This window comes from Glycine soja, chromosome 7 (assembly GCF_004193775.1).
Source record: "Glycine soja cultivar W05 chromosome 7, ASM419377v2, whole genome shotgun sequence".
NCBI lineage: Eukaryota > Viridiplantae > Streptophyta > Magnoliopsida > Fabales > Fabaceae > Glycine > Glycine soja.
The window spans coordinates 2,816,169-2,833,389 of NC_041008.1; the positions used below are offsets into that span (position 1 = coordinate 2,816,169).

The 17,221-nt window shown below is 32.8% G+C and overlaps 1 protein-coding gene and 2 long non-coding RNA genes across 6 annotated transcripts; all 3 read left to right on the forward strand.

Moving 5' to 3' along the window:
• The first annotated feature begins 2,615 nt into the window (after window positions 1-2,615).
• Window positions 2,616-9,122, forward strand: LOC114418144 (dihydrolipoyllysine-residue acetyltransferase component 2 of pyruvate dehydrogenase complex, mitochondrial-like). Of its 2 annotated transcripts, none has more exons than XM_028383331.1 (19): window positions 2,616-2,814; window positions 2,892-2,985; window positions 3,464-3,534; window positions 3,699-3,793; window positions 3,907-3,950; window positions 5,215-5,270; window positions 5,349-5,423; window positions 5,525-5,617; window positions 5,785-6,033; window positions 6,116-6,188; window positions 6,364-6,461; window positions 6,711-6,796; window positions 6,878-6,953; window positions 7,812-7,879; window positions 7,965-8,031; window positions 8,128-8,223; window positions 8,315-8,417; window positions 8,510-8,605; window positions 8,719-9,122. In XM_028383331.1, exons 1-19 carry the CDS (start codon window positions 2,782-2,784, stop codon window positions 8,787-8,789), a joined length of 1,644 nt encoding a protein of 547 aa, XP_028239132.1. In that variant the 5' UTR covers window positions 2,616-2,781; the 3' UTR covers window positions 8,790-9,122. The 2 variants fall into 2 exon arrangements, with proteins under 2 accessions (XP_028239132.1, XP_028239133.1); XM_028383332.1 differs by having other exon boundaries at window positions 2,618-2,814; window positions 3,910-3,950.
• A 1,339-nt stretch (window positions 9,123-10,461) lies between these two features.
• LOC114418861 lies at window positions 10,462-13,070 on the forward strand. Of its 3 annotated transcripts, none has more exons than XR_003668123.1 (3): window positions 10,462-10,920; window positions 11,515-11,597; window positions 12,311-13,070. It is a non-coding gene; the product is annotated as an uncharacterized LOC114418861 (long non-coding RNA). The 3 variants fall into 3 exon arrangements; XR_003668124.1 differs by having other exon boundaries at window positions 10,462-10,715; window positions 10,811-11,597; XR_003668122.1 differs by having other exon boundaries at window positions 10,462-11,597.
• A 385-nt stretch (window positions 13,071-13,455) lies between these two features.
• On the forward strand, window positions 13,456-17,153 carry LOC114418145. Its single transcript, XR_003667983.1, has 7 exons — window positions 13,456-14,718; window positions 14,807-15,413; window positions 15,501-15,614; window positions 15,724-15,791; window positions 15,878-15,955; window positions 16,213-16,290; window positions 16,616-17,153. It is a non-coding gene; the product is annotated as an uncharacterized LOC114418145 (long non-coding RNA).
• The last annotated feature ends 68 nt before the right edge of the window (window positions 17,154-17,221 follow it).

Here is a 17,221-nt window from a genome sequence, read left to right on the forward strand (position 1 = left end):
TAGAGAGTTGATCGAAATGGACACTAAAAACATTTTTGAAAATCTCCTCTAAATCATTAGTGTGGATATCAAAATCATAAGTGTCAACATGTATGTTCTAGATCTAAGTAGTAGTATCAGGTCCCTTAATTATTGTTCTTGAGAAATGAAATGGTTTTGGTTTCATAAAATGGACTTTCTATGGACCCCCAACTACCAATTCTTGTATGAATTGCTAGAGATTCAATAAGTCCATCAAACCGACTACCCTAAGAGCACTCATTCATAAACCAATTACTGGCACCTCCATGTTGTGCCCTCACATGAGCAGCGTGGATTTCAACATCATCTTTGACATCTCCATGTCGGTACCTTCATTTTTTAAAAATTAATGACGTGTACGCCTATGCCTACATGTTTAGTAAATATACATGATGACGTGACATTTTATCTGTTACATCATCACTTAACAGATATAGACTAATCTCGAAATGCAAAATTTGTCTAGATATTTGGAAAAATAAAATAAATTTTAAGTAATTTTTTGAAAATAAACTATATTTCAGATATGAAAATCTTAATTAAGTCAAACCTAAAACAAACCTAAAAAATAAGATTAAGGATTAAATATTTTATTTTACTTTAATTCTGACCGAAGCAGAAGCGAAGGCATGCTTCTTTCGGCCTTTTGTGTTCTGCCGTTAGTTTGGACCGTGCACAGTCAAGTTCAACGTTACCCCAAATGTGGTTCTTTTTTATAGCATCCTTTTTCATTTTTGTTTAATTGCACAATGTTTCGTTTTTTTTTTTAATTATTATTCTAAAAATTCTAAAAATGATCCCTATTTAAATAAGATGGATGATTCACATTTTCTTGTAATCTTTTTGGAACAGGACATATTTATTTTGAAATTAAATTTCTAAAAATAATTTACAAAGCATTCTAAAATCAATATTTTTAATGAGATTCAGAAATAATTTTTTAAAGGAGTGTTTAGTATATGTTATTTTTTTTTAAAAGAGAGTTCTGAATATTCTAAAATTAACAGATAAATACTCAATTCAGTGTCTCCGAAGGTGTATTTAGCTGACATATGTATCACAAAGATAGAAAACTAATTTTTTGTTCTAATATAAATATATAACATATCGGTCCTATTTTGCTACGCAATCAACACATGTATTCTACCTTCATTTCATTTGTTTTCAATCAACACAATCTTTTTCTCAGATCTCACTTTGCCTTCAAAGTCATCTCCACCGCAGAGCAGAACCGTTTGGGGTTCCTCAGGAGTGTGGTGTTTCGTGTTTGGAATTGGAAACTCTGTTTCTGGGTCCTTGACAGATCAGTCTTATTTTTTCTTCTTGCTCTTATGAATAGTTGAAAGGATCAATTTACTTTATTTTGAATTAATGTATAATTCTGTGTAATTGTAATTTGTTCTAAAAGACGTTCTCAAATGTGCTGTTGTGAAGATAAAAAAATCTCAAGTGTTTATTATATTTTTTTATTGGGTACTATGGGAATGCCTCTTTTAATTTTTTAAATAAAAAAATATAGGTTAAATACAATTAATAAAAAATGACAATAAAAAAAATTAATAATATAAAAATAATAGAAGTTAATGTAAGTTAGAAGAAAAATTAAAAATTTAAAAAGATAATTTAAAAATAAAAATGTTCATTAAAATATGTATATCAAATGGAGTAATTTTTATTATTAATAATTATAGATAACAAAAGTTCATTATTGTGTTAATTTTTCACATGCTTAAGAGTTAAGTGTTCAATATTCATCGGGTGTGAATGTTAAAATAGAAAATAAATAAATTATAATATGATAAAAGTTTACCTATTAATCCAAATATCCTTCTCTAATCTCAGTGACGACTCTCCCTTCAAATGCTGATTGATAGTGACCTTGCGTGTGGGGGAGATGAGAACAGAAGGACAAAGTGGTAAAGGGAGGTAAAAAAAAAGAATTTTTTTAACGGTATAAAGATGAAGAAAGAGATTGCTCTATTTTTTTTTAAATAATATTCAAAAATAATTAATTGACATCTTCATCATAAATTAATTGTTAAGTCAAATCTTTTGATATAATAACTGAATCCTCCCTCGACATCATGATCATGAGAGATGTTTATCTTTATGGAACTAAATTAATAATAAGATAAATTTAGTTGTATTTTTAAACATTTAATTTTTTATCTTTTAGGAACTTATATGTTAATAAAGTACACTTTTAGAGATTCAATTTGATATTTATCCAAAATTGATTTTGAATTTTATAAAAGAAATTAAAAGGCAAAAAAAAAAATAAAAATTCTCTAAGCCAATTGGCAATGCAGACATACCATATTAACAAAGGAAGAAAACTAATGGTCCATTTTTTTTTTTGGTTTAAAAGATATATCTTGAATTTCTTATTTGATATCTAATTAATTTTTTTATTGGTTAATTCCTTTTGGAATAATATAATATTTTTAATTTCGAATTTATCTTTAAATTAGAATCGAATCCAAACCTTAACTAAAGGATCCAACTATTAATAAAATATAAACTGAGATCTATATTATTATATTCTATTTTTTATCTCAATTTTTTTTTAACTATCGAACAAACAAACCGAAGGTAGGAGAATTTTATTCTAGAAAAGAAAAAAAGAAAAAAAATATTCTGGGTTGGTATGCTGAGTTTGGCTGCTAGCATCATAGCAATAGCATGCCATTTTCATCTGCTTGATCGGATCTGCCACCCAACGAACCCTAATCATTCTTCCCTCCTTCTCTTTCGATTAACATGGCATCTCATTTACTCAATCACTCGTCCAAGGTCAATCAATTCCACGATTCTCGCTTTTACACACCCACAAAAGCACATTTTTATTTAATGCTATGTATTGGTTTCAGATGAGAAATGCTTCCAAGTTGCTGCACCACGAACGCGCTCTTTTGGTTCGTTGGTTTTCCGGCGATGCTCAATCCTCTCTCAACCGAAACCGCGGTAACTGCTTCGTTTCCTGTTTAAATTTTAACTGCAACTGAATTCGGAGCTAATTTCAGTTCATTATATTAGGAATACTGTGTGTTGGATTGACCTAATTGATTATTCGTGTGAAAAATTCGTATGCGTGTACTAATTAGAAAGGGGAATAGTTTGAGATGCTTGATTTGCTATAGGTACATTGCCAATGGGTTGGAGATATAAGGTGAGTTGGATGGTTGAGGGAGAAGGGAAGAGGGGGAAGGTCACAGTTCAATCCCCTCTGCTAACAAAACTAGCATTCTAACAAATTAACATTTGCCGATAAAAAATAAATTGCCAATGGGTATACAATAGAGGTGAGATGGGAGAGGTTACCTTTATTTCGTGATATTGGCATGTTCTGTTGTGTGGGAACTATTTGATTCGAGTGCCTGGTGAATTGTGTTCCTTAAGTTTTATTTTCTATATTTATAATTGTGGTTGTTTATTTGGTTAGATGTGTGGAAAACTCAATTCCACGAGTCTTCAACAACAAGAAGTGTCTTTGAACCGGCCTCCAGCTTTAATGTGAGTAAGAGCAAATTTACATGCTGATTAAGCAATATATCATAAACAACAACAAAAAAATTCTGTCTCCACCATCTCCCTTTATTTTCCTTGCCTGCGCTATTGCTTTTTACACCTTTTGTATGTTGATATTTTTGGCTGACCCAAATTATCTTTTTTTATAGAAACGTTCATTTGGTATGCAGAAGAGAAACATCTCCATGGCTACCATTAAAAGAGGTTCCATTATCGGGTTTGGGTTCAATGGAGAAATTTCGCGGTATGTTAATTTTATGTTAAAAGAGTTTTAAATTTTGTTTTCTTGTATTTGCGTTGCTTCTAAAGGGGAATGCCATTAACTTATTTTTTTTCAATCAACCATGTCCTCCAAAGAAGTTCACAGGTGCTGTCAAGGAGATGCTATGCGTCAGCCTCAGGTACAGTTCATGGTTCTTTTGGGCTGTTAACTTTATTTTGTCCGAGTTTTTTGTTGGGTGTCCCATGAAGCTTTTCAGTGTTCCTTGTTGTTAATTATCTAATATATTATGATCTCTAATTTAATGGTTTCTGATATATCTGATTAAGCACTATGTCTTTTGACATTTCATGATCATAGAATATGTATTAGATGAACAGCCTGGTGAAAATATTCCCTGGGTTGGTTTTTGCATTTGAGTCAGTTATCCATATATCAAAGATTGGCAGTATGGGTGAGGCTTCTCACCTATGTGATGCTTGGAATGCATATTTATGTTTTACGATTTACAGTACTGCAATTCTGAGACTTCCTCTTTTTGGCAAATTAAATTTTGGAATTTGAATGAAATGGAAGATGTGTATTAGGTACTATTAGGCTGCACCCACCACATCTTTTCTCCTAATAATGTTAGTTTTTTCTAGTGTAATTTATAAATAGAATAAGAAATGTGCTCAGTAGAGAATTGCAAATGTAGAGCTACCTGAGCAAATCTGTGACCCTAGATTCTAACTACTCACTAGTGTCCTTGACCTTGGATTGAGCTGAGGCTTTTTTAACTTTCTTTTTTTTTACAATATGCTAATAATCCCGGAATCTGTGGCATGGTTTAGGGAGGACCAAGTCCCCTAAAAGTTAAGTCAGGGTACAAGAATGGTTTTATATCTCTAATGTTCCCCCTTACACAAGAACTCTTTCAGCATAAAGCATGGCAACGCATTGTGCACAGACATGCTTTACCTTGTGCTACATTTAACTTATTTATGAAGACTAGAGTGGAAAGATCACACTCCTAACCACTTGGTAATAGCTGTTCTAACACCATGCCGAAGTTCAACTCTCCTAAAACCTTAGCTTTTTTATGTGGAGATACAGGAATGAAGGGTTTTACATTTCTCTAACATTGTACGACTAAATGTAAAGCTTTCTTTTTAAGTTGTGAACAGTTGAGACCTTTCACGTCATGCTGCTCTATCATTTATGTTTTGTGGAACCCTGTGTCTGCCCCTTATAGGAAATGCTATGCACTTGATTGGTTGTTTCCTAAAAATATAGTTTTTTTAGATACAGGAATTGTATCTTTTCAAAAGTTACCAGTCTTACACCTCTCCCTATTGACCTTTCCTTTTTTTCTCTGTTTTTTTTAAGAAATTATTTTGAGATTATCAATATAAATAATAGTGTACTTAATGATTTTATCACCAACACTGGTGAATATATTTCAGATCTCCCCCCACACCAGGAAATTGGAATGCCTTCTCTCTCACCTACAATGACAGAGGTTCCTACTATTTTAATCTTATGAGATTGCTGTATAGTGGGTCATGATTTCTCCTAAATTATTCCCAATGATATTCAGGGTAACATTGCAAGATGGTTGAAGAAAGAAGGTGATAAAATCTCTCCTGGTGAAGTGCTCTGTGAAGTTGAAACTGTATGGTTCTTGAACCAGAGTTAACATGGCATGTAAAATACCACTATTAAGATTCTTATGTGAACATTGTCATCTAAATGTATTTCATATTTCATATGAAGGATAAAGCCACTGTTGAAATGGAATGTATGGAGGAAGGTTATCTGGCCAAGATAATCCGCGGGGATGGGGCAAAAGAAATTAAAGTTGGTGAGGTATTGATATCTTCTAGCTCTCCTCTCTTCTCTGGAAAGGACTTGTTATTCGTTGTTCCATAGTATGAAATTGTAAGAAAAAAATATTTTGGCTTTACACTCTGAACTTTATTGACATATGAAAGGCATAATCACAGTATTGGTTACATGAATAATTTCTTTCATAGGTAATTGCTGTAACTGTTGAAGATGAGGGAGATATTGCAAAGTTCAAAGATTATCAACCTTCAGCATCTGAACCAAGTGCAGCCCCTGCCAAAGAAATATCTGCCCCACCTACACCAAAGAAAGAAGAGGAGGTAGAGGAACCTGGCCGAGAACCTGAGCCAAAGGTTTCTAAACCCAGTGCACCACCCTCATCTGGAGATCGCACATTTGCTAGTCCTCTTGCTAGAAAATTGGGCGAAGAGAAAAATGTCAGTTATTAATACTAAAATACATGAACTAGACTATGCCATTTTTATGACATTAGATAATCCATTTCCCTCACCGATGTAGGTACCTCTCTCTAGCATTAAAGGAACAGGACCTGAAGGGCTCATTGTGAAGGCCGACATTGATGATTACTTGGGTATAATTCTATCTTTCTATATATTTGTCTGTATTCTGTACATATTTTAGTGGAAACAAATGCTTAATTGTTATGCTAGAGAATTCATCTGTCTATCTTGCTTGCTCTAGGATATCTTGTCATACTTGGCTGATTGAATTGATTATATTATAACCTCTTTTGCCATCTGATGCAGCTTCTGGTGCTAAAGAAGTTTCAGCATCCTCCAAGGCCAAGGTTGCAACAGATGCAGCATTGGATTATACTGACATTCCTGTCTCTCAGATACGGAAGGTAATTTATTGAAGTAGTCCTGAAATTTTATGTTTCTGAAATTTTATTAGATGATACTTCTGTATCAAGCAAAAATCAAAGACCATTTTTTGGACCATGTCACCCATGATGTTCCTAATTTCATGTGAACAGAAGTTTTATATGCTTTTGTAAGAATGAGTGATGTTTTTGAAACAAAACTATACATATTTTTATCTTGTGTAAGCATGAGAGATGTTTTTTAAACAAAAACTATACATATTTTTACAGGTCACAGCTTCACGGCTACTATTATCAAAACAAACTATTCCTCATTACTATTTAACAGTAGATACATGTGTTGACAAACTCACGAGGTAAGTCTCTGTTATCAAATATTCGACAGGTTTACCTGTCATTACATATTATTTCTGATAACGCGAACTCCTTATCTATAGTTTGCGGACCCAACTCAATTCATTGCAAGAAGCCTCTGGTGGCTCCCGCATATCAGTTAATGACCTTGTAATCAAGGTATTGGAATTTTCTTTTTAAGATATCTGTTCTTGTAATTTGCAGATTGTCTTCCTTCTATCTTGAGTTTTTGTTGTTAATATGGTGCTTAATAAGTAGGGAAGGACAAAACATCATATCTAACAATATGCATGAGGAATGCTATGTCTGCTAAAGATCATATTGAATGATTTTTCACTTGTCTGTTGTTAGCTTAGAACAAAATGTCAAAGTGTTGCTTGGATAGAGTTTCTTCTAAGGGACCTATGTTGTCTCTATTTGGCCACATCATAGATCATAGACTCTTAAGTTCTCTTTGGCCACATCTTAGTACTTCATGAATTTTAGGCTAAAACGATTCAAAGAGCATACATTAATACGTGTCTCCATTGTGAACAGAAAAGTCAGGTCTATAATTCAGGAATGGTTATTGTTAAGATCTCACATTGACTTGGTATGGGACCAAAGTATTCCTGATAATGACATGGGCAATCCTCCTTCCGTGAACTAATTTTTTGGGTTGAGTTAAGTCAATTGGTTTTCAATTCTAATATAATTCAGAGTTTGGGTCATCAACAAATGGCCAGCCCCACAAACTTCATGCTACAAACATTCAATCCTGGGCATGACGGGTGTTTGTTAAGATCCCCCATTAGCTAACTTTTATTATACGACTGAAGTACTCCTAATATTTTTTGTAAGACTTAATTCATTCTCAACCCATTCTAATAGTTCAAAGTACTCCTAGTCCTAATAAGTTTCGTGCAGGGGCTTGGGTAGTTGGCATACTTTGCATCTGGTCATAAGTTCAAACCTCATTGCAACATTGTAAAAATAAATAAAAGAAACTAAGTTTTTTGCTTGTGCTTTTTATTTCAGGCTGCTGCTTTGGCTCTCCGTAAAGTTCCTCAATGTAACAGTTCATGGGCAAATGATTATATTCGCCAGTAAGTCAACAATTTTTAATGTAGTATTGCCATCAAATTTGTGAATCATTTTAATTGTAACATTTTTTATTTTGTTTTTGTGCAGGTATAATAATGTGAATATTAATGTTGCTGTGCAGACTGATAACGGGCTCTTTGTTCCAGTCATCAGGGTGAGCAAGGGCATCTTTTTAATATTTCAAATACAATTACGGCCTTTATTCCAATCACAGGTCCTAACTTTGACCTTGTATTCATAATATATGCAGGATGCAGACAAGAAAGGCCTCTCTACAATAGGGGAAGAGGTCAAACAATTGGCAAAGAAAGCCAAAGAAAACAGCTTGAAACCCCAAGATTATGAGGTAATTGGAGTTTCATGTCCATTCTTTATTCATCTGTGAATAACGACCTCTTGGGCTGGTTTATGAATTTTTGGCTTGAATTGCATTACAGGGAGGTACATTTACAGTGTCTAACCTGGGAGGGCCATTTGGTGTCAGACAATTCTGTGCAATCATCAATCCTCCTCAGGCTGGCATTCTTGCCGTTGGATCTTGTGAGAACAGTTTGGTCATTTTTTCCTTTATTTCTTTCATTAATTGCAGTTACTTTTCTCTTATCTTTGTGCATTGCTGACTACATGAGCAGCTGAGAGGAGGGTCGTTCCGGGTTCAGGTGCTGAAGAGTTCAAGTTTGCTTCCTTCATGTCTGTGACCCTCAGCTGTGATCATCGTGTTATAGATGGTAATCATTCTTAATCTGCTGCTTCTTATTGTTTAAACTAATATTTTTGTAACTGAAACTACTAAGCTTGTTTTATGGTAAAACTTGCTAACAAAACAATTTGTTCTGTTCAGGTGCAATTGGTGCCGAATGGTTAAAAGCATTCAAAGGCTATATTGAAAATCCAGAGACCATGTTGTTGTAAGAATAAATTGAAGGCTCCCATGACGTACTAAATTCCTTTCAAGACGTTGTAGGCAGGGGATGAGATTTTGTTCACCTTGGTATTTCTATATGGCCCATTTGGGTTTTGTTATTGTATCCCTGACCAATTTTTGATTGAAGTATTTAATCACTGAAAATAAATTTTGCAGATTTGTAATTCTTTTAATAAGAGAGGGTAGATTAGGCATTTAATTTAAACCCAAATGTTTTGCTCTCAATTGAATTCTGCCCCGTAATACAGACAGATCAGTATGTAACATTTTCTTTGTTAAATGCTGCAAATATTTGGAAGAACATGTATTTAAAAATTTAACATGTCGGCATCGTCACTTGTTAAAACTCGGATTGTTTCAGTTTTTTTTTTATATATATTTTATCAAATCATAGAATATTCCTTGAATAAATAATATGCATTGATAAAGTTATTCAATCATAATTTTTTTTTTAAAATTTCTCTTAAAATCCAAAGATACTGACAGTAAGACAATGAAAAATACTATCCCAAAAAAGTTAGTTGACGTAAAATGGACCAAAATGTAATACAATAATCGACAAAAATGTAATACAATAATATTTCAAATACGAGCGTAATATTTTAATTATAAAAAATAAGTTTAGCTCAAACATCTACCCAGTGATTTGAAGTGATTCAGAGTTTTAATTCTTTTTATACAAAAAAATATCTTAAATCATACTGCTACATAATATAAAAATATAATAAAATAACAAATATTATCTCCGATCTTTTATATCAAAAAACAAATTAAGAGCAATTTTTTGTCCAAATTTATTAATTGCAATTTTTTACTAGAAATATGGTATCACTTTTTCGAATACATTAATTGCCATTTTTCTATTTTAATTTATTAATGGTATATTCATTCATTCTTATGAAAGTAGATGTATTTATTAGGTTATTGATTATTAATAATATAAATCATACTTAGAGTGTGCTTGTTATATACTAATGTCACTATAAAATCACAAATTAGAAATTGTAATATATGATAAACTTATTATTTTTTATAATAATTATTTTAATAATCATATTTAAAATAAATTTTGATTTCTTGTATGAAAATTAAGCTCAAATTTTATCAACAAAGTTTATTTTTTATATGTTGTTGATATAAATAATTTTATATTATCAATTAATTAAAATTATTTTAATTGATTTATTTATGAATTTTAAAGTAATTATAATAAAAAAGTAGTAAACTTAATTATATTTTGATAATACCGTATTTAATATATTTAATTAAATTCTTGTAAATACACCAGTATTTTAATGTTACTACAAAATCTTTAAGAAAGTTAAGGTTGGCAGAATATGTAGCAATGCATGAGGCGAGTCAAAAACATTCCAACTCTCATTGTAAGTTTTTTTGTTTGTTTGGATTATCTAATTGTGAAGCAAAAACATAAGTATATGCCTCTTCACAGAGTCAAATCAATGAAATCGCGTGTTTGAAAAATTTCCATAATGTCTGAAAATCATACTATGGTCCATAGTCTATGGAGTAGTGGACTTAATCATTATCTAACTGTTTGAAAAGTCAAGGAACTGAAGGAAGTATCTGTCACTTTCTAGTTAGATGGTCATGTTTTTAACTTTTAAATAGACTTCGCCTTCAAATTATCATAATTGAGAAAGCAAGAGCAAGATCATAGGAGGAAAATGGAGCAGAAGCAGCAGAGCATAGACCCCTTCAAAGGCAAAACAAGGTTACCCAGTTTTGCTATTCCAGAAAGATATGAACTTCATTTAATACCCGATCTCTCTGCATGTACTTTTTCTGTCACCGTGCAAATTAGCCTTACCATCAATGCAAGCACCGAGTTTCTTGTCTTAAACGCCCTGGAACTTGTCATACAAAACACTCACTTTACCAACTCTCAAGGGCAGGTGAGTAGTTTTTAGTGATCAAAACCTTTTTTTAAGCACATAGTGAATTTGGAGTAGCGGGTTTTTGGTGACCCTTCTGGGCCTAATTTCTTCAGCAGCACATTCCACATGATGTTGTTGTGGATAATGATGATGAGATACTAGTCCTAGTGTTTCATGAGTTTTCTGGGATTCTCAATGAGCACCCAAGAGGGTTCTACAAATGGTGCGTCCTCATCTCTCATTTTCATTTTGCCAAATTTTGTTTGATGTCGTTTTTTTTGCTTTGGTTTTTTTAATAGTAATACTATCATGAACCATGATTATTATTTTGGATCAACGCTTACATATTAGTTGCCACCAATAATAATCCAAATACTGTTATGTGCTTGGAGAAAATAATCCTGTACTTCCATTGGCCCTAAAATAGAAATTATTGCATGGTCCTAGAACCACCAAGTGTCCAATGGTCTTGATCAAGATTTTTAGTTTACAAGAAAAGAGTTAATAAAACTCAATTAGTTGTTATGTGGAGATTAGTTGAGACCATAATAATCCTAGACCATGTATTAATTTTTCTTGAAATGACAACAGTGGGGTGGTGCTATTCTTTGACTACTTTAAATCACAAATAAATCATATATGCACTAATAGGGTAAAGGTTATTTATACTCTTTCAATCACAATCTGCCATATTTGATAAGTTTGTTCACTGTGATACTAAGGATCATTTTTTATTACTTCACACTCACAGTATAAAAACTTTTACATTGTGCATGCCTGCTGGTAAGTTATATGGCCACTGACATCTTATTTCCAGAGTGGAACACTTGGAATAAGTTTCTTCTTGTAGCTGCTGATGGTTAGAGAATGGATGCACTGGAAAAATCTCATCCAATTAAGGTAAGAACTTGTCAGTATTTGTGATTATATCTTGTATGGTTCACTTTTTTCGTTCTTGGTTACTAGTTTACCTCTTATACCCCTCTTAAAAGAAAAGGGAAGTAACCTTACAAATGTAATTCTCAAGCATAATTGGACCAAGCAATTGATTGATATAATTTTCTCCTTATTGGAGTATCTTCAGGTAGAAATACACCATGCACGCTCAGTTATTGAAATTTTTTACGCTGTTAGCTATAAAAAAGGATCCGCTGTAATTAGAATGTTGCAGGGTTATCTTGGAGATGTTACATTTCAGGAAACAATTGACAAAACTTTGTTTTTAAATCCTAAATTATTGAGGTGGAACCTAGTCATGATTTCTTCCTTTATGTATTTATTGGATGTTGCTGCAGAGCTTAGCGCTTGATACGGACATCTTCAACAGTTTACTAGATTTTAAATTTTGATTGTAAATTACTTTTAAATTTAAACTGCCATTTGTTTGTCTGAATTTAGACCTGCATAACTTCTATAGCCACATAGCAAAATTTACATAAGAAGACTTACAAGAACAACAATTGCACAATTACTTTTAAAATACAGTCTTGCTAGTTGTAGTTTGTAGCTTCTTTTGAAAGTCATAATCGTACTAGGCAAGAAAGTTGTAAGTGGTGATGATTTGTAGTTTTCTACGTGGATGTCCTTAATTAAATATTTTATTTTACAACCAGAAATCATTAAGCACATATATGAGAAGATATCCAGCTCAAAATGCAAAGACAGAAGATCTATGGAATGTTCTTTCTCAGGTATCTGGCGTGCTGTTCAACATAATGATGAACACTTGGACAAGGAAGGCAGGATATCCAGTCATTCATGTTGAATTAAAAGATAGTATTTTGGAATTCAAACAGGCATCATGAAGTTGCTATAAAATTACTATGTTCAATTTACTTTGACAATGCCTTTTAACTTTCACCTTTAAACATGCTTCTGCCTTACTGGAGACTGTCTGATGTAGCATTTGATTATGCAGTCACAATTCCTTTTATCTGGTCAGCATGGAAAATGGGTTGTCCCTATAACCTTATCTATTGGTTCATATGAAAGACAGAAAAAGTTTCTTTTGGAGACAAGCCAAGGAAGGGTGGACATATGTTGTCTCCTTCGCAAGTATACCAAGTTGCACAAGTAGTGATAAGATCGAGTATCGAATTCCATAGGAATTGTACTTGTACTCAGAGTTATATGTATATCTAATGATTAAGCAATTAGTGACTCAAATCAAATCTTGTTCATTAATTAACTACAAGTATAAACTAGAAGGAATTAACTACAAAGCAAGGAAAATGAAGGGTAAGAAAGCAAACTCAAAGTTGTGGATGGTGTTGTGATGAGTTAAAGAATGTGTTGGGGGCTCTGCTTGCTAGAACTTCTCTTGTAATCTAAATTTTTCTCTTTTAACATTAATATAATTATTACTTGCATCTACTAGTTTATTTTAACCAAGATCTCTCGTGTGAAAGAACCTAAATCACGGAAATATCGCTCTCAATCCCTAGGTGATTGATTACTAAATGATTTGCATTAAGAGCAGAGATGCATGAACAGACTAAAGAAATCATTTTATCCCTATATATGAATCACTTTAGATATTCTTTCCAAGTTTTTAGCATACAAATATTTCCCAGTATTTATATCCTAAAACAATACATAAAGATGGATGATCAAACCATAAATATATGAATAAGCGGATGAATAATAATAATAACATTATACTAAAAGATAATTTAGAATCATTACATCAAAGAGACTTTGGTTTGTAGAGTTCATGGGTGGTTTTAGCCTCTCATAGTTATGAGAGAATTACAAATTTAAAAATGGGAAGAAAGGAAAGAAAATGGAAGAGAAATGGATCGAAACAGATCGGCCAGAGCTCGGGAAACTGAATTTTCCTTTCATAGGCTTCTTGCTTTCCTCCGCTTCCTTGTTCCTCTGCTTCTTGGTTTTCTTCATTGTTAAGGAAACAAAAAATGTTTCTTTTCCTTTTTATATGTTTCACCAATTAATTGGCTAATCAGAATTGTCTTGTGTGCTTAGCACGACACTCCGCTAAGTGCACATGTCCAGCTGGATCAAGTGACCACGCTCTAAGCGCAGGATGCGCGCTTGCTGATGACAACTGTGTTTTCCAATGTAATTTCTTGCGCTAAACGGCTTGTTTGAGATGAGCGGTTCTGAATCACTGAACAAGGAGGTCGCGCTGAGTGCGACACTTTTGTTAATCCTCTTCCATGTCTCTGTTACAACTCTACACAAACTACAACAAAAATTAATCTAAAATCATTAACTTTATCAAAACTCAGAAGAAGAAGCTTAGTCCTATTATTTTAACACAAAAATAAGCAATAAAAGATAAGAAAATGAGATAATTACTATGTGATTTCATTATACAAATAACGTATGCATAGCACTTATCAACATATGTGAACTGATTCAATCTATTGGAGATGATTTAAACTCAAATGAAAAGAAGTATGAGGTGAATAGTCAAGAAAATATATGGGTCAAGGTCAATGATGATCAGAGAGGTTTTTATAGGGTAAACTATGAAGGCAAGCTTGCAGTTTGACTGCGGAAAGCCATACAACATAACCGCTTGTGGCCAACAGATAAATTTGGTGTGTGCATTATGCTAAATGATATATAAATAAAAACCTATGATGCAACATTTTTCTAGGAATGTTATATTTGAGAGAATATGATGTGGATGTAACAAATAACCACTGCATAATTGCCAATGAATATGTATGAGAGGTCCAGTACAAAGTTATGAAGAAAGCTTGACTTGATTTTATAAGTTTCTTACATCTATTTATCAGTTAGAAGTAAAAATGTCTCTTGGATGAATTTGGAGTTCTGTTCTTTATAAGCAGGCATGTTTCAGCACTGGTACACTGTTCCTCTTGATTTTAAAAGGAAGTGACAGTTCATATAAATTGTTTTTAACTTTACAGGCATTTTGGATGATGGAAATGCTCTTTGCCAGGCTTGTGAACAGTCACTGTCATCTTTGCTTATGTTGAAGGATGTTTATAGAAAAGAGATTGATTATGTTATTGTATCAAAACTGATCGATGTAAGTGTTACTTTTGTATTTTATTTCTTATATTAAATTTAGCATATATTAATAGGAACATGATTTCAGAAATTAATTTACATGGCAGGTTTGTTATGATGTTCTGAAAATCACCACAGATGCCATTCCAGATTCAGTAAATGAGCTGAAGCAATATTTTATCAGCCTTCTCATGTGTTCTGCAGAGTAAAGACTAAATTTTACATATTTTAGTAAGGTTCTTCCTTTTTCACTCAAAATAAAGCACCTTGATGATTGGACTTTTCTTGAGTGAATATTGCTTTGATTGCGAAATTACATCAGATTTGGAGCATATAGATGCCTTATAAAAATTGTGCACTTGTAAAATCAATATTAATATTAGTCTATAGGGGTACCAATATCTCAAATCAGAGAACTTTGTATGCATAATGTTCTATATCCAACTTGATTATTGATCATGTATGCATACTGTTCTATATGCCATAATGCTCTCGCAGGAAAATGGCATACTATCTTAAACTTACTGTTTGTGCAGACAGTTAGGTTGGGATTCTATATCTGGAGAAGATCATTCTATTTCACTCTTGAGAGGAGAAGTTTTTCAAGCCTTGGCTACCTTTGATCATGCTAAAACACAGCAAGATGCATTATGCCGCTTTCAGATTTTGTTAGATGGCAGAAATACTTCTCTGCTTCCAGCCAACATTAGAAGGGTAACATTCATAATTTTTTTACAAGACATTGCTTCATTGCTTTGATTCTACTTATTTTTGACATGTAGACTTGAAAAATACTTTCAGGTTGCTTATATAGCTGTAATGAGGAATACTACCACAGAAAATAGGACTGGATTGGAATCCCTATTGAGTTTCTATAGGAGTACTGATGTATTGCTGGAAAGGGAAAAATATTACGTATGACACAAGCATTTAAACTAAATGCAACTTCTCGAATTCCATAATCCCCATTATAGTAGCTAAAGCACTAAGTCACTTGATTAAATGTTGTTATAAATTCATGCAGGTTGTATAGCATCAAGTGCAGATCCAAATGTAGTTATAGAAGTTCTGAATCTTTTGTTGTCCGATGCGGTATTATAATTTTCTTATGCAATTTCTTGTTATAAGAAGCTGAAATTCCTTCCTGTTTGACCTTTGTTTATCTGATTTCTTCTTAGATTCCAGATCAAGATATTATTTATGTACTAGCAGGAATAAGCAATGAAGGCAGTGAAACTGCTTGGAGATGATTGAAGGTATGTGCTTCCATGGTAACAAGTTCTTAGTTGCTCTTGCTCTTTCATTACTAATATACCATATTTGGAACTGTGGGAAATATATAACAGCAACAAGTACGTAATATTTAGCTTATAATGTCTATAGGAGTAGATCGGAAAGCAGTTCTGACTTCTGAGATTCATCTAAAACTACTCATAAAAAATAAGATTCATCTAAAACCAGTGCAGATCTATTTTGATTTCATGGACTCATTATGGTTTGACATCAAATGCAGGATAATTGGGAAAGAATATTGGCCAGATATGGTGCGGGACTTTTACTTACCAATTTCATAAGCCAAATGTTCCCACTGGTAAGCAAATGGAAAAGAAATATTAGAATTAGTGAATCAACTACTGTATTGCCAGATTCTTTCATTTCAGCCAAAACAATATTTGTCAAATTTTGATTATGAATTGATCAACTTAGCTACAAAAATTAACTGTTTGTGTGAGATTTGTGGCAGGCAGCCTGTGAGTTGTTGTGGCTGTTAACTTTGATATTTTTTAGTAAATACTACGTGAGAACTGAGTAAATTAAGTTTATACTATATGATGGCAATTTCAATGTTGAGATGTGACAGTTTCTATAAGTCTTCATAATTGAAATCTCTCATTGCTTGCTTCATGATCTGGCAGGTTAATAGTGATGAGAAAGCAGATGAGATAGAAGAATTTTTTGCCAGTCACATGAACCATTCCATCATTATGAATTTGAAGTTAAGCATTGAACAGATCTGAATCAAAGCAAGATGGATTCAAAGTGTAAGGCAAGAGCACTCTCTGCCCGACTTGATCAAACAATTAGCTCACAGGAAATGATAGCTTTGACAACAGTTTCCTTTTAAGCAAATCTATTAACATAGACAGTTTCCACTAAGCTGTCTATACTTCTGCCTCTAGTACATTCCTAATATCTTGCTATATTTGAATAAATTCCAGTTTGGGAATAGTTGGGTCAGTTCAAAATAGTTTACCAAGCTGTCATGTATTCCTAATAGTTTATCTTCCTTATTTGATTCAACTTTAAACAAAGAAATTGTTGTATTAGTGAAAATGGCAAGTCTATTCACTGGACATGGCAAGTCTATTCGGCGGACAAATTCTAATTTATTGTAATTTGCAGCAAATGCCTATCTCTGAGAAGTAACATTCTTTCCGCGGCACACAATTTGTGAACGAGCTACAAATTGAATTATGTAAACTATCTATTGATCAATTAAATAAAATTTGGACAAAAGCTTG